Here is a 24,006-nt window from a genome sequence, read left to right as displayed (position 1 = left end):
GGGGGGGGGGGGGTTATACGGAGAGGAACGAAGAAGGAATCGAATTTCCATAGAAAAGATTCGCATTTACGACACCGCGTCACTTCGGCCTACATATAGCGATTTTTCATATATTTTACTATATTACGTACTTCGTCAGGGCTGAGAGAGAGAACACAGTTAACTAAAGAACACAGACACACACACACACACACACACACACGTACACAAAAGAGGAAAAATGAAAAAAAGAAGTATGTATATCTTATACATATACACATATATACATGAATAGCGTATAAGCGTAATACTTTATGTTACATGTATACAACCGTGTTGACGGAGTATAGTGATTCTTAAATAAGAGCCCGGGTGGGAACCCCGGGATCCCCGTCGAGCGTCGTGTCCTCCTTCGATTTCGAGTTCGATGGCGGTCCCGACACCGCGCTCGCCACGAAAAGTGTTTTGTAATTGTGACGGGGTGGACGGATTCTTTAAAAAACAAAAGCAAATAAAAGATTTTTAATGACTGCAACGAAGATAATCGCGACGGTTCTTTTTGCCTTCTTTCCCGTAATTATCGCGATACCCAGCGAACAGATATAACTACCTGCATATAACATCTCTAATAGCATTTTCTGCAGAATAATTAATTGCAACGGATTTCAGCAGTCTGCTGCAAGATTCATGAACAGCACATGCAAATTATACTATTTGCAGATATTTGCTGCAAAAAAATCGTGCTAGCTAGCAGATTTTTAATACCGTAATTGCAATCTGTAAACATCACTCTGTCAGCAGACTGACATAAGATTCATTCAGCAGAAGTGTGGTGATTCACTAGATTCTGATGAAAGAATATGCTATATTGAATTCGAAATCAAAATACATTTTTTATACGTGCTTATACGCACTTTTAGGGATATACGTGAAGATCCTTGAGTTCCACCATGTTGAGTGTGAGAATTATTTTCTAACACTCCCACCGTTCGCGTACTTGACTTGATATTATACTTAATTTATTTCGCAAACGTATAAATTAATCTTTTGAAAAAATTGTAGCAAACGTGTAAAACACTCTTTTGAAAAAAAAAAATTATTTTCTTTCGAAGCGAATCGTCTAAACTATAAGAGATGGAAAAAAATGTTTAAATAAAAATCGTCAAGAAATCGTTTCATTATATATTATGTCAAGTCTAGATACGGCAGATATGAACCTAATGTTTCACGAGGCAGGATACACTTTTGTTCAAATTATTTTTTTCACGCACGCACGTAGACAGACACACTGTGTATATATGCGGACATATTTGACGCGAAATACTATCTACTATGGCCCATATTCTGATATGCACTATCAGCATTGAAAATCTATATACATAATGCGAATTATAGATTTTCAGTACTGGCAGTGTATCGAAACGGTCTACGTCTCTTAAAATGTATTTTAAAAACGGGAGATATATGGATGCAACTAGTATTGGCAATCAGAAGGAAAGATTTATTTGCTAATCATTTGTATTTCACAGTATCATGAATAAGAAGAAGTTACAAGAGGTGTCAAGAAGCCCAAAAGAGTTACAGTTACAAATAATTATGGTATCGGTCGATATTGTGTGAATCATTGAGAAATTACTTACATAAATACTGCAATACTGAAACACAAATGCTTCCTTGTGTCGATCTTTTATCAGTCTTTAAAAAAAAATTCCATAATTAAAAATGCCGAAACGAAACGCAGCTTCTACTCTCGCGCTTGTACTTATACGTATCTTCCTTTCTCTACTTGAATTATAGACAATTCATAATTAAAATATCACAATTTCACTTCCGTTTACTTGTCTAACGTGAACACTTTGGCACTTCCGTTCTTTATTACTTTCCGACTTGAATACAACCTTACAGGTGCAGCCGAATTTTATCTTTTTTTTTTTACATACATATGTATATCTACATGATGTAATAAAGTATAAGTTGGCATAAGTTCTTCTTTGATTTCTATTCACATTCTGATAAATGCGAAGAAAATTTTTTCCTTCCCCGAACATTTGATAAAAAGCCAATTGCTTGTCCATCAGTCTTTCCAATTTTAAAATCGATCCTTTTAATCAGTTTCAATAAAATTTTACACAAAATCGAATGTGAAAAAACAATTCTTTTGTTATCTTTGCACTTGTATTACCAAAAAATGTTATGGCAAATGTAAATAAGAAAAACGATTTGACAGAGTGAGAGTCACGTAATATCGCTGCGTTGCATAAATGCATACATATACGTATCTACAAATCTCGAAATTAAAATTATAAATTATATAAAATTGTAATGGAATAAACTTTTGGATATTTATATCGCGCAATCATGTAGTCGTCGATAATGGTAACGTTCTCCAATTATCCCCGGGAGTGTCGGGTCAACTCGCACTCATAAAAATTCACCCACGGCTGCAGCGGGTCCTTAATACCGGTGCCATAGGCAACTTATATATATCAACAATTATATTACTATAATTTATTATACAATTCCTGACCGTATTATTAGATGTACATCATATTTTTTACAATTTATTAACTTTTAAGAATCAAATTTATTATATTATGATCCAATTATTATTATTACTGTAATTGATTGAAACAAAATCATTGTCTAAAATGAATACATTTGTTTTAATTCACTTTTTATAATGTCTATGAAAAATTATGATTGCACAGGCTCTCTACAACAAAAAGCAAAGTGCACATATTTTCTGTCCCTATTATAGAAATTTGTTTTTTTGTCATAAAGTGAATTTTAATTTAAACATTACTTAATATTATTCAAATAAAATTAATAGCCAGCAGTAATGGCTTGACAAAATATTAAAAAACATATTTTATTTTATAAATATTAGATGAATATTAAGAAAACTGTATTTTTATTAACTAAGAATGTCCAAATCAAAAGGAAAAGTCAATTATTTTCATTTTTATATACTTTAGATATGTAGAAATAAGTCATTTTCGGCTCAAGAGGAATCTATCAAAAGATCCGTGCGTCTAATTCGGTCAGGGACTGTATACTATATAACAAAAACTTCAAAAACACATTTTCTTTTTAGAGATTTTATGAAAGAAAGAGTTTTATGTCTTGTTTTTTTATAACTATCCTAATATCATATACATATACAGATATGAGATTATTCTACTTTTTACAATAAAGATCTATCATTAAGATCTGTATAACCCTTTGCGTGAAACATAATAATATTTCTTGTTTGGCAGGTAAAATGAGTTCAGAAAGATACTTGTCATGGTAACATAGCGCAACAACGATGATTATGATGGTAACGATGATGATGACGATAACGGTTGACCATACCTGATGCAAAGACTCGCGATGTTTCATTACGAATTTTCCCACTGTTTTCCGTTTCTTGATGCGTTTCAGGCTACGAGAATTCGCTCACAGTTAAAATCTCATGTTATCCCCTCCGTTATCTAACGTTGTGATAATGACAACGACAATGATGACGATTATGATGATAATTACGATGAACGCTATAGAGAATGTCCCAAAAACTGGCAGTTTCTCTCAGATGTTGTAAAGAGTAGAGAAGCTGAGAACTTTGGAAGACTTAAGCTGCTACCGTGCCAAAGAATGAAAAGATTTGCATAACTCTCAGAGCCGTTCTTACATCGTGTTGAATATTTACGTAACAAGCCTGATTATTTTCACCTTGAATGCCTTGAATCATGACATGGCGCAAAAATGACACTAATTTACAAATGCTTTTTTTTCTCTTTATTACTTTGAACGGAATTATGTGTTTCTCATCAGATTTTTGGATGCTAAAAACAATGCCGCAAACCAAATTTCTCCAGCAGGTTTCTAAGATAATTGAGATTTAAAGCTATGTATTCATGGTATCTAAAAAAAATGTCTAAAAAATGGCTTTTTCAGCGATATTTGACATTTTTTTTGTAAAGAAGGTTAACACTTTCTTGAAATTTCGCATTTTTTCGCATTTGCAAAAAAATGCATTTTATAGGAGATGAACAATTTATGACTTTTGATCAGAATTTTAAGATAACGTTAACCTTCTTTACAAAAAAAGTTAAATATCGTGAAAAAAAGCTATTTTTTTTATTAAACATTAAATCTCAATTATCTTAGAAACTTGAGGTATTGAAATTTTTTTACTTGCGGCATCGTTTTCAGTATTCAAAAATTTTCGAGAAACACCTAGTCCGATTCAAAATACTTTTTTGCTGTAAACTAGTGTTATCAATACGCTGACATTTAACCAACGGTCTTATCCGAAAGGAGAAGCGCGATAACTCTGGGACACTCTGTATAGGTAAAATTCTTTTTTTATAGTTATATAACATATACGTACTATACGTGTTTTGTGTGTGTATTTTGTGTGTGCGTGTATAATTTTATTTGCGCACTTGAACATTTTCCTTTATTTTTTTTTCTTTTTTTCGTAATACTTAATTTTCGTCCGAAGATCCGCTAGAACTTTCTGGCATAGTGTTGAACCAATTTTCACGAGCCCCGGTAATCCTGGACATAAAGACACTTTAAAGATTCATTTAGCGAAATTTCTCATGTAATAAATTATCAGAATAAATCAGTTGACAGAAAAATAAATATACAAGCAAATAAAAATATTAAATATAAGAAATATAAATATAAATAAAAAGTTTTTCGTAGCTCTTAACTCTTCTTAAAGATATCAGATATGTCTAACCTTGTACGTTGGCGTGTACTTGTCGGCAGTGTAAGTGAAGTTCTATAATACTGTGGTGTGGCACTTGAAGCTGCTTCGTCCGGCCTTCTGTGCAACGTCATGGTTTCGTGAAGAGATGTAACGAGCTCGTCCTCGTTGTCCAAGTAGTAACGGGAACCGGTCGCGCTCTTACAGTTCTCGCATTCGCTCCGATAATCGTCCGTGTCGTCGTGCAAAGTGGGTAACGCTTGCATGCTGCAGGTACACGTCACCGACTCGAAACTGCCACTCGCATTGATCTCGTTCGCTACGCTTAGCGAAGGCTGCAGCAAAGAACAAAAAACGATCTCGTGATTAGTCATGTAAATGTCTTCATGTAAAAACGATTTATTTGTCATGATGAATTATATATTTCTATACCGTGTACTCGCGAGTCCGCTCGGATACATTAGCCGTATCCGCGGTGTACGTGTCCAACTGCCCTAGCCCGGACGCCGACGCCACCGGAGCTGTCGACGAACCCGTGTAAAACGCGTCCGAGTCTTTGGTGCTTTTGTAAGTATCCGAGGTCGTGACCGCGGCTGCGGATAACTGCATGGGACGCGAGAGGCTCTGAGACGCCGCGATGCTGCTCGGTGACAAGCGGAGATAGTCTCTCGCCGAGCAATCGGTCAGGACGTCCTTAGCTCTGCCGGTGACGCAAGTCAACGTTCGCGGGATCGTGCGATGGGAGGACACGTCCGAATTCGACAGAGTCGCCGATATCGTGAACGCGCCACTGCCGCTGCCGCTGCCGCCACCGCCGCCGCCGCCGCCGCCGCTCTGACGCGGGAACATCGTCGTGTGCTGACGATAGCTCTTAGGTATGGTAGAATGCGATATCGGTAGTAGCGGCTGCGTACTGGTGCTGGTCATCGCGGAGTGCTGGCTGTCGTGGTTGAAACTCGTCATAGCGACCGACGCGACCGGTAGATTCTCGTACGTATTCGTCTCCATTGTGAAACTCGTGGTGGAAGTGCTCGTGTTCAGACCGACGGTGGACGACGCGCTGCTCTGGCTTATTGGCCGATAACCGCCAGCGTACGTACTGGGACTGGACAGCGGTCTGCTGGACGACGACATCAAGGGTGTATGTATGTTGCTGTCATTGATGGTTGACGCTTGCGTGTTCGCGGTCAAGTCGTTTTGCGTGTCCGCGACAACCGCGACGCTTGCGTGATTGTTGCCGTTCGGCATGTAGTTGTCCGAGAAGTTCATCGACAGCAACGTGTGCGGGTTCATCGATAGCAACGCCTGTTCCGCCCTCGCAGCCGCGATAGCCTCCTCATAGGGCGGCGGTGCCTCGCCACGCGGGAAGTAATTGCTGCCAGGTGGTTTCCATAATGAGTAACCTGTCCCGCAAGGTATGTCGTCCATGGGGACCCCGTGAGGTAATCCGCCTCTCTCCAAGTATCCCATATTACCTAAGCTTCTTTGGTCCTCTCCAAGTTGTCTATTTTCTCGACCTGCCACACAAACTAGTGCACAACATATATACATTTTTATATTGCCATTTATTTGTAAAGAGAGCGCGTGCCTAGCTACAGAGTGCGGTCCATTTATTTTTGAGACAAAAATCACGCAAGATAAAGAACATGCCGAGAAAATATTTTGAATATTTTTTTATTTAAAATAGGAGCCTTTTTACAATCAATACATTGTTCTAATTTTTGTTTTCACTCTTTATCGTTAAATATTCTTCTTGTGATCGTCTATAATCTTTTGGACAGTAACTGGAACCTAATCTTTGACTTTTTAACTAGTTTAACAGTTTTGGAAATGAGAAATAGTTAAAAGAAGATGATGAAATCGTGAGTTGATTAAATGAGATAAGATTACAATATCTTTTTTTGAGCCATTCCGATGATATTCCAGAAATTCAGGTCGCTGTGACCGATCAGGAATCAAAGACAATTAAATAGAGGAGTGTTTAACAGCAATGCAAAAATCGAAAATAAGAGCAGCGATATATTGATTGTAGAGAATTTTATTTTAAATAAAGAAAATGTTTAAAGTATTTTCCTTACGTGTTCTTTATTTTATTTTTCTCTCAAAATTCATGGATCGCACGATATTTGTATGTAGAATTATATAACGATACATGCATCATTATTTCTCACGGAGAAATTGTTAAAAATCTTTTATTGTTAATCTCTCTTCACAGATTCAAAACAGTCCCGTGTGACGGAAGCGTCACATTTACCTTGTATCTTACGCTGGCGTAGACGGTGTATCAGAAAGAATAACAGACTCAGTGAAAATATTGCTGTCACGAAACTGGCGACCGATCGCAGCCCAATATCGTAATTCGCGTTTCCGTCTATCGCGTTAGTTCCCGCTTCGTCGGCCTTGTCGTTAGACATCGGTGACAGAGTGTCGTCCAGGCAAATGAACTCGCAGCAGGTATTACCTCGCCGGAAAGACTTGCAATTCTCCTATTGTGCAAAAAGTAAACTTGTCATATAAATCTTCAACTGCCATTTCTTCACGTTGTCGAGCAATTCCCATTTGGCTATTCAATTGCAAATCTAAATGCTGATCACACGGTATTTAAAACGCAATGAGATCTACTCGATTATCAGACTGTGGACTGTTACGTACCTCGAGAAATTTGCAAATGAATGCTTTACACCACTTTGGATTGCCATTATCACAAACGCAGAAGGTACACGGTTCGGGTCCCGGGATATAATGATAGCCGCTTTCGTAAGAGTGCCCATGCTGGTCTTTGCAAGCAACTCCACCTTCTGCATGTACTATAAATATTAATGCACACTTATTACCGAGAAAAAGAAAAAAAGAGAAGTGAAATGTAAAAAAAAGTACAAAAATAAGTTCTTTTTTTTAACAGAACAATCGTTTTATTAATGACTTTATACGCATTTCTTTTATCTACGGCATCTACGCTATTAAGACTCTACTTTTTTTCTATTTTGCTAATTATACAAATCAAATTGTAATTCAATTGCCAATTCAGCTCCGTTTTGCGCGGCATGAAGCTCGATCATTTCGCCTCGTGTCAACGTTCAAACTCAATTAGAGTCCCCGTACGCGACACAATTTAGATTCAGTTCCGACTTAATTTGCGGAGTTTAAATGCAGCCCCCGGTATCTGAGAATACATATACCGTATGTATATGCAGCGGGGACGCACACACGCACTTAACGAGTTTCACACGCGCAGCTTGTGCGCGCGCGGACGCGCGTGTGCACTTTTATGCACAACGGCGTTCTATATAGAACCTGCCCCATTTCTTTTCCCCCTGACAGCTCTCGAGCGTTCGACTTTCAACAAGCGCGAGGCGCGACACACGCGCGGGGGGAGGAGGGAGGAGCAAGGGGGGAGAGCACAATACATGCGGCACTCGCGGTAGCGGGCGCGATGACGGCGGTTTCCTCTTGCGCGGTAATCGATGGCGCTACAAAAATAAAAAAATAAAAAAAAAAGACGCGACGAGGGAGAACCGCGGGCGGGAGTCGCGGGGACTCGCCTCCCTCGCGCGCGTGTCGTGTCATGCGTGGCAAATGAACTCACCCTTGAGGCGAGTGAGGGTGAAGGTGAGGACCGCGTAACCGAATAGGTTACCGCTGCTGCTGCGTCTCATTCTGCATCTGTTATCTCGTCATAGCTCCGGCGTGTCGTCTCCGGGGACGTCGTCCGCCCGCGAGATCTGTTTCCTCCCTGACCACCACCTCCTCGTCGGCGGTGGGGCGATCCTCTCTCGGTCGCGGGACGTCGCACAGCGGGACTGTCGTGTCGTCGCGTGTCGACGATCACCGTCGCATCTCGACAATCCGCGAGGAGATGCTCAGTACTGAGCCAGTGGCAGCGAGCCTGGCTGGGAAACGAGACACGGGTTCACGGCGCGGCGGGGAGATTCGCGCGCGCACTCGCCTCGCCGCCTGGCAACTAACATAACTCCTCGCGGTCGCGCACCGTTTGACGTTTAATCGTATTGCGTGCGGGAGTTAACGTGCGTGCGATAACACGCGCCGCGCGCCGATCCCGCTCGCTGACTCGCGGTCCGCGTTCCTCCCGCGATTGACTCCCCGTTCGAGGTCGTCCCCCCAACGAGCGATCGTGCACGTACGATCCTGAATCCGCGGTTCCACGGCACCGACTCCCCCCGGAATGATCGATTAACAAACGGACGGACCGCCGTCGCCGCCGCCGCCGCGAGGCCCGCGAGCGAAATGTCACGGCGACTGTCGCACCATCTTCAGGTATGTCGAAACATCTGCAGTCGATGAAACGATCGGTCTCAATGAAATCCACTTTACCTACGCGGATACATGAAATTGAGCAGAGACTGTGTTTTATCGACCTCGTACAAATTCATGGCCGCGACCTTTTAAATTCAATCATCGATGTCAGGATTGTGCATGTACGCGTAAAATATAATACTTACTCTACGTTTACGTGTAAACAACGTAAACTATTGTATTAAGTGTCATCCATGTGAACAGTCAATAGACTATATTTATTCACTGAATAAATATACGTATATAATTTAACGTTTGTGTAAAAAATAACTACCATTTGAGTGAGAAAAATTCTCTGGTTACATTCTTAATCTTAATCTCGTAGTTAAATTAATGTTCAAAATACATCAAGGATATCCTAAAGATGTGATATATTTAGCCTGTTCCTAGACATACATTTTGTACATTTCCTTACTGTACTGAGTACAGAGACTGCTTTATAATTTAATTTTATATTGTATATATTACTGATACAATTTACAATAGTCTACATAGTTTACAAGTCTACAAATTGTCTAAATAGCAAAAAAAAAACCATGTAAAAACATCATGTATAGATTTCACGTAAATAATCCGTGTAGACGTAATCTTGAAATCTACGGCACAATCCCCTGATCGATATATCGTTTGACCGTTTTTTTCTTTTGTCGAAGCATGTGTAGAAATTTAAGTCTTTTATTTAGACGTCATGGAACCAACCATTAAAGGAACGTTTCATTCCTGCTGATAAATTATCAAGTAGAGTATTTTCAAATTATTTACCAATTATACAAGATGCAGAATACCGAACGTGCAGTTCTTTAGCAATCTCGAATAAACCTTCAAACGGAATAACCAAGTATATAATGTCGTCGTTCGATAGAGGATCAAAAACTACTGAAAAAAAATTTTTTGAATCTATCTAGAGTTTGCGCGTGAACGTATAAACCATGGCCGCAAACGATAACGAGACTGCAGCTATCGTAAAAACGAAAATCATCAAGAGCGAACAGGACGAGGAATTCGAAGAGTATCCGTGTTCAAAAAAGAAGTCACGCTCGAAGATGTTAACTACGAAAGTAAATGAAATATGTATACATTTCGAAATAATGAAATGTTCTGTTCGGTTTTTAATTTTGGAGTTAAATAATTAAAAACAGTTTAAATTTAACTTAAATTTGGGTTAAATTCCATTATTTTATTGAAAAATAAGTATTTATTAGGTAGGAGCAGTAGCGACTTAAATAAAGTTCAGTTTGACACTATATAAATTTAACAGAGTGTATTAGTAGATGACTAAATAATGGCAAGTATCTAAACCGTTATCATTGCAGTTGATAACGGCCGTTAATTCAAATATAACAATTTTGGTTTCCTCACTTTGCAAAATCTGTATTTGACTATACTCAATTGGGGGACTTAATTCTAGCTACTACTAATTACTTTACACAGCGTGATAAACCGCAAATTTTTGTGGAAACCGCATCGCCCCGGATCGCGGAGTTAGCACGGCCAACGAAACAGCATGTCCTGAACACACTGTACGAAAAGGCAACGGCGTTGCCGCCGGCGTTCGTGGATAATCTCGTCAAAATCATCGAAGCCGAGTCCTGCTTAACTCCGGAGTAACGTATCGTACCCTCAAATCGATGTTTCACGCGCGACGATATGCATTGGACGCGGTCTTCTCTCCGCGCGACGTTCAACTCGCTGCAGAGATTTAATTAATTTTGATCCAAACAAAAATTCCATTTGATCCCCCGTAGGAAAGCCACGTGGATTCGTCGTCAAAGGGAACGTAGAATAAAGAAGGCGGCACGACTTCCGCTCGTGGAAAAGCGGACTGCTGCAGAAAAGATCACGGACGATGTCGCGCGCGCAACGACGCTGGATCGCGACGCGACGATGTACCAGTATCTGTTGGCGGAACGTTTCGTCAAGAGTATTTTGGAATATCGGCGCGAGATGCGGGAGAACATCCGTACTGATATCGCGGACGTGATAATGAAGCGTTTAATGTCCCTCAACGGATACGCAAACGTCAAAAACGGCGACCGTGCGACGCAACAATTGCGACTTTTAGCGGACGTGATAACGTGTTGGTTCGTTGATATAAGTGACGAAGTCGAGAAGACCAAAACAAAAATTTTTAAGAAGCATGATGAGAAAAGATTGATGAGAACGTTGGAGGTGAACAAGGTTACCGAAGAAGTAACGTTGGAGGTGAACAAGGTTACTGAAGAAGTAGCAAAAAGTTCGGAAGAAAATAGAATAGAAGAACCGCCTACATGACACGTCGGTAATTAACGCGATAATTAAGTCAATTTAGAGAAAGAAAATAAACAGGAGAGGAAAACTAAGGCAATCAAATAAAGAAAGAGAAAAATAATCCGAAAAAGAAAAAAAAGAGCAAAAGAGAGAATAAAGTAGACGAAGCGAAAAAGCTACGAGAAAAGAGAGAATTTAGATGACGAAAAAACGAAAAGTGAGAAATAAAATGGTCGAAAAAAAGAAAAAGAAGAACGAGAACTTAATTCTCGGAATTTCAGCTCAATTAATTTTTTTTACGGATTTCTCTTGATAATAAACTTCAATGACCCAACGGAAACAAATTTCGAAAAATTCATATTCCAATTCTCGTCTATTCGGATATATTTCGATAACTTCAACTTCCAGCTCTAGATAATTTTCGTTAATTTTCGTGCATTCGATACAAAAGTAAAATTATCTTAAAGAGTAGAATTAATTAAGCATCTCATCCAGTTACAATAGATGAAATCTCCGTCTGTAATCTCGATAAGAAATAAATTGTATGCGAAAATTGTATTACGACGAAGTCATCGTGACATGATCAATTCGTCTGGGATAGATAAATTAATCCGTTATCTGATACTCGAGCCATTAATTGTCACGCTGCAAATTAAATGATATTATTCAATTCAACGTAAAATCATCTTCGATCGAACGTTTGCAATCGTTGCAATGACGTCAGTGTTTAAATTTATTTGCGGAATTTCCAGATACGCGGCAGCTTGCTGTAAAATTGATAACGATTCAGACAGACTCGATTGTGCCAATACATATATATTACATTTATACGTGTAATTTTATATAATTATTTATAAATATATGAAAACAATAATAATACATGTAATCTATATTTTGTTGTAATGTTATATGTGTATTATATATAATGTTAAATTAGTATAGATTATTTATATAAATCTAAATATTTTGCTTGGTTTTTAATATAAACATTTGTGTGAATAATCGTCTTCCCTCAGTGCGATCGCACGATGTTAGATTATCGCTCACAAATTCTTGAGATAAAATATCAACGGTCCGATCATGTTAGTAATCCCCCCCTGCAAACAGCTACCAAAAAGCCCTGAATTATAAAAGCTTGTACTCTCTCTTCTCTCTACACGTGTCCTCCTTGGATCTGGGCAATATCTTATCGGAACTCACCGGTTTAAAGACCTCGTTAAATTGCCACTCGAGTTTCTGCGTCGCGCGATTAAGGCAATCAGTAACGTGTCGTTTTTTTCTATTGCAACAATAAAAAGCTACAACTATATATTATATTGACGATTGTTCGGAGTGAATGGTTTTCCGCGTAAAATATTATACGTACATTCCTCGCATTTCCTCTTCGGTCGACGTGGCTCAATGTGATGACACCGTGTCAAAAATCACGTTTTGCATACGCGGCATGGCGCGAGAGACTTCAGTGAAATTATCGAGAGAAGAATAACCGAAAGAATTATCGAGAGGTCACGTACTCATGCATACACGTACATATGCTCGCGTTGATACTCTCATTAAAAATTTCCGCGATCTTTTCGTTCGCTGAGCCAGCAAATCCAATCAGTTTACAGAGTCTCTCTTCTGTAACGTAGCAAAAAAATGATGTGCACGAGATAAGCATATGTCTATCTACAGGAAAGAAGAGAAAGTGGGAGGAAAACTCGTTCCCCCCTCCCCCCCTCTCGAGAGAAGTTTGGCAGGGACCATTCGTTAAATCTTTCTTACGATCGAATAAAAAATACCAAATGTTTTATGTCGATTCCATATTAGATGCAATATTTCCGAATATTTAATTCAATATTGTTAAAAATGGAAGAATTGCTCTACATTCCTCACATACGTTTGCTATACTTAATTTATACGCACAGAATTTGCAAAAGTACTGACGATTAACGGGACAATAAATATAGTACACCTGTGGAACTGTACATATTAAGCTTATATTTTATTACGTTTATTATTTGTTTGATCATGATTCAATTGACAATAATAATAATAATTACAATATTAATATAATGATAAGAGTAATAATAAAAAATTAATTTTCTTCGGTTCTTATGACAGCTGCCTCAATGCCGCAAAGTTCCTAGCAATTCTACAGAGTTATGTTTCAGTGCGGATATTTCAAAGGTTGCATTTGTGTGCCTCGTATGTGTTTGCACACATGTCAATTCTTTACACGTTAATTCTCTATAATTCTTTTTCTTTAATAGCACTTCAAAATATTCAAGAAAAAAAAGAGAAATTAAAAAATACGTTGCCCCAAATAATATCCCCAAAACCTTTTAAGAGATGATTCACCTATCTCGAATATTCCAAACTAAATCGTAGAACATTTATCGCTCTCTACGTATGGCCATCTCATTCGTTTAACATATACAGAAAAGCGTGACAAATCTTTCTATTGTCAAATCACGTTTTCTCCATTTCTGTGTATAATCCATGTCGGAACAAATTATAGCTTCGTCCTATGTTAAATGCATATGATTTATATAATGCATATTGAAAAAGTGCAGAAGAATAATGAGCAAGACGATTTTTATGAGCAGCTTTTTTCTGAAATATCGACTTTTGTAGTTGGAAGTATTATGTGGAAGCTATAACACGCTCCATCACACGGATGACATACATGGAGATACGTATGCCACGTAAATATCTACTATATCTTCATGCATTATGCGCGGTAGAAGTACCTGACATTCACGAATATTAATCTTCAATAGTAATGTCAGAAGAGCCACTTTTAGCATTATACTTAGTTCATAGTTCTTAATTATTAAAATAAATGTATTTTTTAAATAAAAGCAAAGAAATTATTTCAAAGCACTGTCTGAGAGGAAAAAATAGACTGTACGTCAAACTATCTTAAAATCAATACATATCTAGATACATTTCTGTCTGAAATTGTATTATGTAAAATTTAAAATTTTTAAAAGAAAAATTATATGTAATTATTAAAAATAATGTTGCACGTTTGCTATTTTTTCATTAAAAAGAAATAAAATTGTTTTACCACAACAATTGAATGCGCAACAATTGTTTTTTTTTTCTTTTGAAATGCGTATTTCCGAACCATTTGTGAAAGTAATCAGGTCAATTTAGTGGCGTCTCGACATACTCGAAGATAAAATGTGACGGAGCATTAGGAGTGTCCGTTAATATTTCAGGCGGTGCTAACTCTATTGGATGAGCGTCCCTCCACGGATCGATATCGTTACCTCCAATATCTAGTCCCAGTCGCAAACTAGCTGGTGTATTATCAATAACAAAGTGATCTTCAGTCAAAGGCAGAGCATCCTTCAGTAAAAGCCTGTAAGGAATCAATGTAAAATATCAATGTAAAATTATTTCATTCTTTATTAAAAAGCAAAGAATATATTCATCAACGGAGAGTATTCATAATTCGATTTTCTTACCAAATGTCCTCGTCGGCGACAATGTGGACCTTAGGAATGGGAAAACCGTTGAATGGAGACGCAACGGGCAGGGTGTAGGCTCCCATATTTTCGAAAATCATCCATTCCCCAAGTTCCATGTCGTGCAGCATGATATTCTCAACGATTTTGTCCAGCCCGTCACACGTCGGGCCCCATACGCTCGAGGCAATCAGCTTTCCACAACCGTTTTTCAGAGGTACGGGAGTCACGTGCTGGTGATCGTACAGCAGACAATTGAATGACCCGTAAACGCCATCGTTGATATAATACATATTGTGCGTAACAGCGTTGGAATTTTCATCTCCGCGTATAGAACGTTTACTGTGAATGCCCGTTGCCAATGTGAAAGCAGATGCAACATAAAAGCGGCCCGGTTCAGCGATCACGTGGACAGCATCGGCTGGAAAAAAAAATTTCTCTCATAAAATACGGTCTAAAACAAAGTGTGCGTGCATATAACTAACGAGAAGAATGGCAACTTACTGTTGAAGAATTCATCGAGAGCTTTGTTGATGACCTCGGCGATTTTGTCGATGCTCGTGCCCTTGTTGCCCGGATAACCGCCACCAAGGTCCAAGAGGTACGGCTTAAAACCAAGATCGGTAGCCAGATCGAACAGTATCTTGCAATGGTGAATAGCGCGATGAAACACCGGTGGGTCTTGACATCCGGAACCAACGTGAAAACTGAAGCCCGTCACGTTGAGGCCCAAGTTGTACGCGAGGCGCAGGAGATTGGGAGCCTCGTGTATCGGATCACAGCCGAATTTCATGCCGAGCGGGCACTGGGACATTTCCGCGTCGCAACGAATTCGCAAAACAATTTTGGCCGTTGGAAAGAGTTTCTTAATTTTGTGCAGCTCGCTTTCGTTGTCTACGGTCATCGTATCCACGCTGACTGCAGCAGCGTGCCGAATGTGCGAAGCTGGCTTGGCCGGATTGGCAAAAATAATTCTCGAAGGGTCTACACCGAGGCTTAACACTTTGTTTATCTCATTCTGCAAAGTAAAAATATTTTTTTTTTCAACAAAATGTTAATGTGCATCTCTCTCTCTCTTTCTTTCTTCACAATAAAAGATACATATATTTAATTATATTTACCTTAGATGCGCAATCAAAATTGATGCCGAGGGCCGCTAATACCTCAATTACAATCAAATTGTCGTTACATTTCACGGCTGGAAACAAAGAACTTCTATGAGCAACTCTACATACGCCATATACGAAATAAATTCCAAATGTTAATGACTCACCGTAATAGGGTTCGACTCGTGGCAATTTTTGTTTCCAGATTTGATGCTTTTGCACAATGTCTCCTATATCCAATACGTAGAAAGCTTCTTCTTGCAAACCGCTCATTGCGATGTTTTTGATAACGGTCATAACGTTGGACTCGTTGTCCAAAACGTGAATACGTTCGTCTAGATTTGTTACCTTCATGTTGAGAGAGTTTGATTGAATTAATTAGTACTCTGTAGATGCTAGGCAGCAAACTGAAAATCAAACAAAAGTGTTATTAGACGATAGGTATAAGCGTAGAAATGTCAATATCAACTCTCTATTCTGCATGTTGCAAACTTTATTATTAATAATTTTAGCGTAAACGAAAAACATACGAGGCAGCTGTCAATGCTAATAGGGTGAGTCGTGAGGAGGCGGATTAAGACAAGATCACTGTGGGGGTGCTAGCAAAGCCACGGGGGCTCTGCATTCAGGGCCAACTTCCAGTTGCCGCAGTTATTCAAGCACCCACGAACAGACTGGTCGACCAGTCTATCGCAGATAGAACCCTGCAAAGAAAAAAAAATTTCCGAATTAGCTAATTATAAGATTTATCGTATGAAAAATATCAATACTATCTCGTTTAATTTGTAAAAAAGGATGTAAGTGTAAATGCGTAAAGAAATTTAAAGCTCCATTAAGAGAAGAAAGAGAAAACAGCTGTTTAAATACATGTTCATAAATTATCATAGGACACGCTAAAATAATTTTATCATATATTGAACAGAACTTTATCTTATCTTTTATCTTAATTTTATCAAAAGTTAATCAAATCCGATATTTTTTGTGTGACGTTAAAACGATATTTGAATCACAGGAAAAAATGTTATTATTACGTTTTTAATTAAATTTGTCCATTCTTCTTTTATATATATGTCTCGATAAATAAATAAATAAATATATATATATATATATATATATATATATATATATACACACATCTATTTCTGTTCTCGCTGCAGTTATATATATTATGTATGTTAACGTGATAATCACATCAGACTTGTGACGAAATATATAATTAAATCCTACCTGAAGCGAAGTAATTCTCGTTTCTTTTATATACACAGCAGAAAAATTAATGATGTCACTGTTGTAGAAGTGGTAACGTCTCTAAGTTTTAGCGACCCTCTATCGCGTCTCATATGTGTACAAAGCAAAAGTAAAATAAAACTATTTCACCGATTATTTGAATAACGCGTTAATATTCACGTTATATATTCATGCGTAAGAAACGTTCAATGAGATCCGAACAGAAAGGAAATCGGAACGATACTGCACTCGAGACTACTATTTGGGCCATTATTTATATGAGGAAGATAAGTAGTATCAGCCCGCCTTTGCGTGGTGTACCAAGTCTACTTATACAAAATTATCTGACAGCCAAGATTGTTCAGGAAACCGAATTAGACTGGAAGGATAATATAAATGTTACTCAAGAGTCAAACTCCATTCGGGGGGTGGGAAATACCGTCACTAATCTACGCAACTTGTGATTGATTGTTGATCCAAAGTGCCATATCAAAGATTGACATATCACATATCAAAGTAATATCCTTAATAGCTAAAAATAACACGAAATTTCTTCAAAAGAAAGTGAATAATATTGTCATTAAATAATACAAGAAAAACTTAAATGATACATTTGATTTCTCAGATAAATATTTTATGACACTACGTGATATAATGTGCAGAAGCGTCTTTTACTGAAAACTTTAATTTGAGTATAAAATACACGATCAAAATAAGTTTTAAATATTAAATTATAAATTTCTCTTTTGAAATATTGTTTTGTGCGATGCTAAAAACTTCCTTTCGTACGTGTGCCCATAAAACAAACAGTAATAACTTAAATTTTTGCTTCCTGATGCAAAAACGAGTAACAATATTCAATTGTGTATGAAAGTCTTTTACAATTGAGATTGACAATTTCTTGTTTCATCAAACAGGCTCACATACAAAGGAGAGTTCTTACATAACATAACAATGGCTTCCGCCGGTTTGAAGAGGAAATACTGGTCTGAGTAAGATAGTGCAAGATATGAGTAAGAAATACGGCTATACTGGCCATTCTGCAGACATTGATGTTAAAACACGTGGTGCGAAACGAGCGAGAGAATTTGAAAAACATCATCGTCTTATCATCGGTTATTAAGATTAAAAGTTTTCACATATACGTTTTAACTTTAATAACGATTAGTTGTCGAAAAAATATACATAAAAATTATATTATAAAATATGAGATAAAATTAATTAAATTGATCTCTTACATCCAAGATTTGCTCTTTATTTTATCGTCGAGCGGAAATGCAAGCATATACCTAAAAAGAGTTAAAAATCTCTAAATTTATATAAATGTATAATAAACTTTTTATTTTTAGTAATTGGAACATTTTGAAATCATTGCAATTTTGAAGTTTATCTAAACTAGAAACATTTGATAGTTTGAAAAACATTGCTTACAAAATTGAAACGTTATATAAATACAATATTCAAGAGTAATTTATAAATTAAAAAAAAATACGTTCTGAGAAATGTAGACGATTACAGGACTGCTTATATTTTCAACAATGCAAAATCCTTCTGAATTTTTTCATGTGCACAGCGATTAAAAAAAAAAATTAAAAAGAAATGTATATCCTTGCAAAAACCAATACTTATCTGATACCATTGACAACAAAATATATTTCTTATACATATAGATTTTATTTTAAAATTTTAATTTAAAATAGACTTTGAATATAATCTTACAATTAGTAAAATAACGACTCCATATTGCCTGCATTGTTAAAGAACGATTTCTTTACGATATAGCTTATCTTTGCACTCTTCTCTTCACCAAATTCAACCATTCGAAGTCAATTAAACGTATCTAAGCTGTTAAGCTGCTAAGTATGATAAGCAGGTCTATTGTGTATCTTGAAATGAGGTAAAAATTACAAGAGCAAATAAATTCCTTAGAACATACATTGTACGTTCTAAAATAAATTCATTCATTTTAGGCTGACTAATAAAATTATAAATTTTTTAGCAAATTTGCTTACTTTTAGAATTTTTATCCCATTTCAAGACACATAATTAATCCCCAGATTAAAAATTATAATTAAATAATCTTAAAGAACATACTGGAAAAAAAAGTAAAATAAAATTTCCATGTGATCCTCGATATTACAAGGAACCTTATTGTCTTATTGCCCCTATTATAAAAGGAAGAAAGTATCAACCGAGTAAATCTTTGTAAGCTTTGACTGATACACCTGTGATATCCATATGTATGTTTTTTCTTGTATTTATCAATATTTTCTTAACCAGAGTTTAATCGATGTATTGTATTTTCGTAAATACTAACACATAAGTATAGATTCTAAACATAAAGCATGTAACAATACTTTAAACAAAACAAATTCTAAGACAATCATTAGTAACCATTCAAATTTTTAGTTTTTCATAAATGTGTAAAGTATACAATACATACTTTATATAATATTTATACACTTCACATCAATATGCTTCAACAGGTAAACCTATACAACATGCGCATACTTTTGAAAACCGGTAATATAAACCAATAAAACGTTATCAAGCGATATAGATAAAAGAACCGAGGGATATTGAACGAGTAATTTTCTTCGTTTCAAAGCGAGACATACATATATTAAAGTGACTCCGAGAATCAGCGGGAGGAGGGCAGGGGGAAGGGGAGTGTCAGTTAACTTTAAAACGTCATTTAATCAGTGAACTTCGAACTGAGGACGAGCTGAGTAAACAGAAACCGACCGATTTCACCAGGGCTCGACCTGCCTATCATTATGCAATTATCGCGGGGGTCCCTTCTCGGATAAGTTGGGAAGCACGCGAAGAAAGCGAAGGCAAAAAAAATCCTCTACATGCGTCATCGTCCGCGAGGGACGATGCAGATTTCCACGTGATCGATGGTCATGTTCTATTCCCTCGTCCTCCTTGCTCCGCACCTCCCCGCCCGGCGGGGTGGTGCGGTGACCGCCGATGGATGGGGTTTCGGCGAGGAGTTCGCGTGTACGAGCGTGTATATATGTATATGTATACCTTATCGGACGATCGCCACCCTGCGGGTCGGCACACGGTTATTGGCGGAATGGTGGAAGTTTTCGGTGACCGGATCGCAAAAATCAGTCAGATCGATCGTCGGGCGTGGATCGGCGAGCCGCCGCCGTAATCCACCGTTGTCGTCGTCGTCGTCGTCGTCGTTGACGTCGTTGACGTCGTTGTCGTCCTCGTAGCCGCTTGCAGCCGCCGCCGCCACCCGGTCGTCGTCGAGATCAAGCGCAAACGATATTCTGTACGGCGTGTTCGATAACGTACATACGTTTCGTTTGCCACGCGAGCGAGGAAACCGTCCTACCCGCCACGTGCGAGCATCGCAACCGTCGGGTCTACCTTGGAAGTCCGGCCGATCGTAGCCGTCGCCCCCCTGCTAACACCCGCGACTCTGTCTCGTGGCAACGAGAAAAAATCTGGATCGGCGACAACCGCACGGAACGAGACCCGTAACCGCCAAGCACGCCACCACTCACCAGCCACCGCAAGACTCAAGAGAGCCGCCCGCGCACTCGGAAAAGGACCAGTATGGATCAGGCGTGTGTTCGCGAATGGAGTGGACAGGGCTCGCGCATGCGCGATCGTCGCGCGGCGCGTCACTCCCGTGGGGAATTCACGACGGAATTCCGACCAATAGCGGACTCCGCCTTCTAGGGGTCTTTCGGGGCCTGTCGGCAGAGAGGATCGGAATCCTAGGGATTTCAGTCGTAGTTCCTACATTCGAGAACGTCTCTCATTCGAGGAATCGAATGAGGAATCGATCTTGCGATTTCGACCAATCGTTTTATTGGCCTCTGAAGCTCTGGGCATACGTCAGTGGTTTGTGCGTGATCGTTTCACATAACCTCAGCATGTACGTGCTGAACAGTAAGTTATTAATAGATAACTGATGTAACAGATTGATCTGTCAGTCGAATCGAAAGATCAGATTGTTATCTACGTTATCTATGGTAGTGCCATGTGCAATCTGGCGACGATCGCTCCCTTCCGAGAATGAAATTTCTCACTGATACACATGTATCGTTTCAGGAAATTTTACGGCTCACGTGCGGCGGACTACAAGTTTACGGGGCTGCACATAGCGGCCGTAAAGCGTTTACCGCGAGACGGTCCCTAATACATGTACTAGGAAAAATATTTAGAAAAAACAGAATTGTTAGAATGAGATTTACACCAACGAAATTAATAAAACTTGCGTTTTATACTTGACATCTCTACTATGCATGCAGCCCTCGTGCAGTCCTCGCTTAAATTCAACATGCTGCACGCCGCAACCGTCACGAAGTCACAATTGACGCGACTCTACTCGACGAAGCGCGGGGGTAGCTCCAAACCGAACCACTATGACACGTTGAGGATCTCGCCGCGCGCCACCCAGAACGAGGTGAAGTCTGCGTACTACAAGTTGACACTCCAGTTTCACCCGGACAAGAACGACAGCGAGTACGCCAAGCAGAAGTTCCAGGACATCTCGGAGGCGTACGAGGTGCTCGGCAATCACGAGCAGCGTAAGATCTACGATCGGGGTGTACTGCTGCGCCAGCAACCGGTGTCGACCGCCGCCACCGCCGCTGAGGAGCCCACGTCCCGCTACAGGGACAACGTTTACTCGGGGTCGTCGAAGATATATAATTTCGATGCGTGGACGCAGGCGCATTACGGGCAGCAGATGGATGCGGAGCGCAAGAGAAGACGGGCGTACGAGGATTTCAAGAGGATGAAGGAGGAGAAAAGTCAACAGAAGGATAATCCTCAGTACATGGAATTTGCCGTGCTCCTGTTCACCATAACGATGATCGCTACACTTTTTCGGGAGAAGACCGACGTGCCGGTGTCCGAGAGACGCAAGATGGAAAGTAAAGACAATCAAAATTAGCCCATGTTTATTTATTTTAATAGTATAAATTTGTTCGTATATAATGAAATGTACAAATTTTATTTTTACCGTTTATCGTTGCGCCTACTAAAAAAAAGAACAATATTACAAATAGATCGTGATGAAGAATAACGAGATCGAATCGTATAGTATATTCCTTAAAAAAAAATCTGCTACGTACTATGTTAGAGAAAAAGTGATTGTGTTATTAACAGCACGCAGTTAACGCGTCAACTGCGTTCGTGCGTATACGAATATATAGACGTCTAAATATTTTATAAACGGAGTATAGACAATATTTCAGAAATATCAGGCGTTTTGAAACGTTGTCCATCATCCAACAGGTAAATAACGAAGGATCTAGGATAAATGTAATAATGTACAGTTCCTATGCTGCATGACATATATATTATGCAACATATCGTCTAGTGTAAAAATAGTGAAAAAAAATCAATGTGCAAAAGGCATGTGCATAATACGTATGGAGCATCAACCGGTCCGATATCTCGCGCCGCGTATCGTAGAAACAAATAAATATACACATTAACTTCTCACACATTAATACGGTCTATAAGCTGGCAATCCTGGCAATGGCATCGGCATAGCTATCGGTCCGGTCGGATACGGTATGGAGGGCGCTATTCCAGGGAAGTTCGAGGCGATTGGGTAGCCAGGGGTGCTGTTCGAATGCCCTTTCCTTATCAACTCTCGCAGCTTGTCCACCTTCACTTTGCGTAGGTGCATTAATTTTCTTCGCGACAGAAACTGATCCAGGAACTCGTCTACCTCGATATCACCGGCCAAAAATTTCTCCGCTACCCCCTGTAGATTGGAGAGATAAGGTAGTTTTTATTGGAGTTGGGTAGTTTTATTGAACGCCAAGAGTTGGGTAGTTTTATCGAACGAGAGCTTCAGCTAGTGAACGTTTCGTTTACCTCTGATTCTTCCTCAATCTCGGCGGCCGCTGCTTGCAGCAGGTCAAGCGCGGTATCGACGGTCATTGTGCCAGATTTATCGCCTGTGAGATGTACAGTTTTAAAAACGAATCTTTCCTTTCTGTTGAAATCATCCGAGAGAGACACACAGAGGACAACTTACGCATTTCGTCTATCTTATCCCTGACACTGCTGCACAATTGGTTGGCCTGTTCGCTCAGCTCCTTCAACTCCTGTTTGCCCTCTTCCAATTCAGGCTGCTTGGACAAGTTGAACTCCGCTAGAGACCTGTTGCTCGCCATTAGCATTTCCTTCTCGGTCTCGAGCTCCTTGAACTAACGTTTTATTACGTCAAGACGGTCTCTATTCTCGCGAGATGTCCTGCATTATCATAGATTCAATTGTAACAAGAGCGAGAAGAAGCTTATTTTTCACAGGAAAGGGTATATACTTGGAAATCCATGAATTTCATGGTTATAACCATTATATAACATTAGGTTTCCTCCGATTGCATTTTGTACTCTGTTAGAATTGGTATCCTATCTGCGTTGCCATCCTACCTGCTTTATATCCTTCACGATATCCTCGAATTTGCCGTCGTTATTTAACAATTCCTTCAGCTCATCGTTGTCCAGATGAGACAGCAAACCCAGTGCTGCGGGTATATCCGGTTCCTGGCTCGACTTGTACATCTCTTAAATGCTAACTTGCAACAGGATAGCGATCGTTGCTGTTTTCTTTTTTTAATCTAAAGGCAAAAATTCCGAGAAATGCGCATTTGCGATTGTTTGCGTCAACGCGTGATGACAGATTCACTTCAATTCACTCTGAAGTATGTGTACTCTGAAGTGGTTGTGAAGAGAGCAATTTGCAGTGCTATCTCGTGAGTCGGGACTCAAACTGCGTTAACAACAATAAATCGGAAGAATTTTGAAATTTTTTCTGTAAATATGCGATATCAATTTTTTTTGTTTAATTTTTTTTGAGTCTTCGATATGCGTCAAATGCGAACGTGATTTTGTTCCAAATAAATATATTGATGAAACATATGTCACTTAGCGAAGACTCGAACCTCATTTAGCGGAGACTCGAACCCAACTTAGCAGAGACTCGAACCATATTTTAT

The 24,006-nt window shown here is 39.0% G+C and overlaps 5 protein-coding genes across 10 annotated transcripts; 2 read left to right on the top strand and 3 right to left on the bottom strand.

The window, feature by feature from the left end:
• Window positions 1–4,440: 4,440 nt before the first annotated feature.
• On the bottom strand, window positions 4,441–8,942 carry LOC105458603 (endochitinase A). Of its 3 annotated transcripts, none has more exons than XM_011704061.1 (6): window positions 8,262–8,942; window positions 7,328–7,482; window positions 6,930–7,161; window positions 5,108–6,204; window positions 4,709–5,010; window positions 4,441–4,536 (listed from the first exon to the last, which is right to left on the bottom strand). In XM_011704061.1, exons 1-6 carry the CDS (start codon window positions 8,329–8,331, stop codon window positions 4,449–4,451), a joined length of 1,944 nt encoding a protein of 647 aa, XP_011702363.1. In that variant the 5' UTR covers window positions 8,332–8,942; the 3' UTR covers window positions 4,441–4,448. The 3 variants fall into 3 exon arrangements, with proteins under 3 accessions (XP_011702363.1, XP_011702364.1, XP_011702365.1); XM_011704062.1 differs by having other exon boundaries at window positions 5,108–6,192; XM_011704063.1 differs by having other exon boundaries at window positions 4,441–4,521; window positions 8,262–8,939.
• Window positions 8,943–9,606: 664 nt separating this feature from the next.
• Window positions 9,607–12,115, top strand: LOC105458602. The gene is made up of 4 exons (XM_011704060.1): window positions 9,607–9,827; window positions 9,895–10,047; window positions 10,421–10,593; window positions 10,735–12,115. Exons 2-4 carry the CDS (start codon window positions 9,919–9,921, stop codon window positions 11,258–11,260), a joined length of 828 nt encoding a protein of 275 aa, XP_011702362.1. The 5' UTR covers window positions 9,607–9,827; window positions 9,895–9,918; the 3' UTR covers window positions 11,261–12,115.
• Window positions 12,116–13,300: 1,185 nt separating this feature from the next.
• LOC105458599 (ornithine decarboxylase 1-like) lies at window positions 13,301–20,585 on the bottom strand. 2 transcript variants are annotated; one of them, XM_011704055.1, is made up of 7 exons: window positions 20,058–20,585; window positions 16,328–16,501; window positions 15,965–16,204; window positions 15,813–15,889; window positions 15,196–15,709; window positions 14,692–15,112; window positions 13,301–14,585 (listed from the first exon to the last, which is right to left on the bottom strand). In XM_011704055.1, exons 3-7 carry the CDS (start codon window positions 16,149–16,151, stop codon window positions 14,369–14,371), a joined length of 1,416 nt encoding a protein of 471 aa, XP_011702357.1. In that variant the 5' UTR covers window positions 16,152–16,204; window positions 16,328–16,501; window positions 20,058–20,585; the 3' UTR covers window positions 13,301–14,368. The 2 variants fall into 2 exon arrangements, with proteins under 2 accessions (XP_011702357.1, XP_011702355.1); XM_011704053.1 differs by lacking the exon at window positions 20,058–20,585 and adding an exon at window positions 17,025–17,323.
• A 234-nt stretch (window positions 20,586–20,819) lies between these two features.
• LOC105458600 (dnaJ homolog subfamily C member 30) lies at window positions 20,820–21,994 on the top strand. 3 transcript variants are annotated; one of them, XM_011704056.1, is made up of 2 exons: window positions 20,820–20,936; window positions 21,099–21,994. In XM_011704056.1, exon 2 carries the CDS (start codon window positions 21,289–21,291, stop codon window positions 21,943–21,945), a length of 657 nt encoding a protein of 218 aa, XP_011702358.1. In that variant the 5' UTR covers window positions 20,820–20,936; window positions 21,099–21,288; the 3' UTR covers window positions 21,946–21,994. The 3 variants fall into 3 exon arrangements, with proteins under 3 accessions (XP_011702358.1, XP_011702359.1, XP_011702360.1); XM_011704057.1 differs by having other exon boundaries at window positions 20,856–20,922; XM_011704058.1 differs by lacking the exon at window positions 20,820–20,936 and adding an exon at window positions 20,944–21,019.
• Window positions 21,995–22,057: 63 nt separating this feature from the next.
• Window positions 22,058–23,909, bottom strand: LOC105458601 (vacuolar protein sorting-associated protein 37B). The gene is made up of 4 exons (XM_011704059.1): window positions 23,441–23,909; window positions 23,044–23,215; window positions 22,881–22,963; window positions 22,058–22,767 (listed from the first exon to the last, which is right to left on the bottom strand). The coding sequence occupies exons 1-4, from the start codon at window positions 23,570–23,572 to the stop codon at window positions 22,504–22,506; spliced, it is 651 nt and encodes a 216-aa protein (XP_011702361.1). The 5' UTR covers window positions 23,573–23,909; the 3' UTR covers window positions 22,058–22,503.
• Between the last annotated feature and the right edge of the window lie 97 nt (window positions 23,910–24,006).

The sequence above is a fragment of the Wasmannia auropunctata genome, unplaced genomic scaffold, assembly GCF_000956235.1.
Source record: "Wasmannia auropunctata unplaced genomic scaffold, wasmannia.A_1.0 LD334508.1, whole genome shotgun sequence".
Classification (NCBI taxonomy): Eukaryota; Metazoa; Arthropoda; class Insecta; order Hymenoptera; family Formicidae; genus Wasmannia; species Wasmannia auropunctata.
The sequence above is the reverse complement of the archived record's forward strand: the minus strand, read 5'-3'. Positions and strand labels throughout refer to the sequence as shown.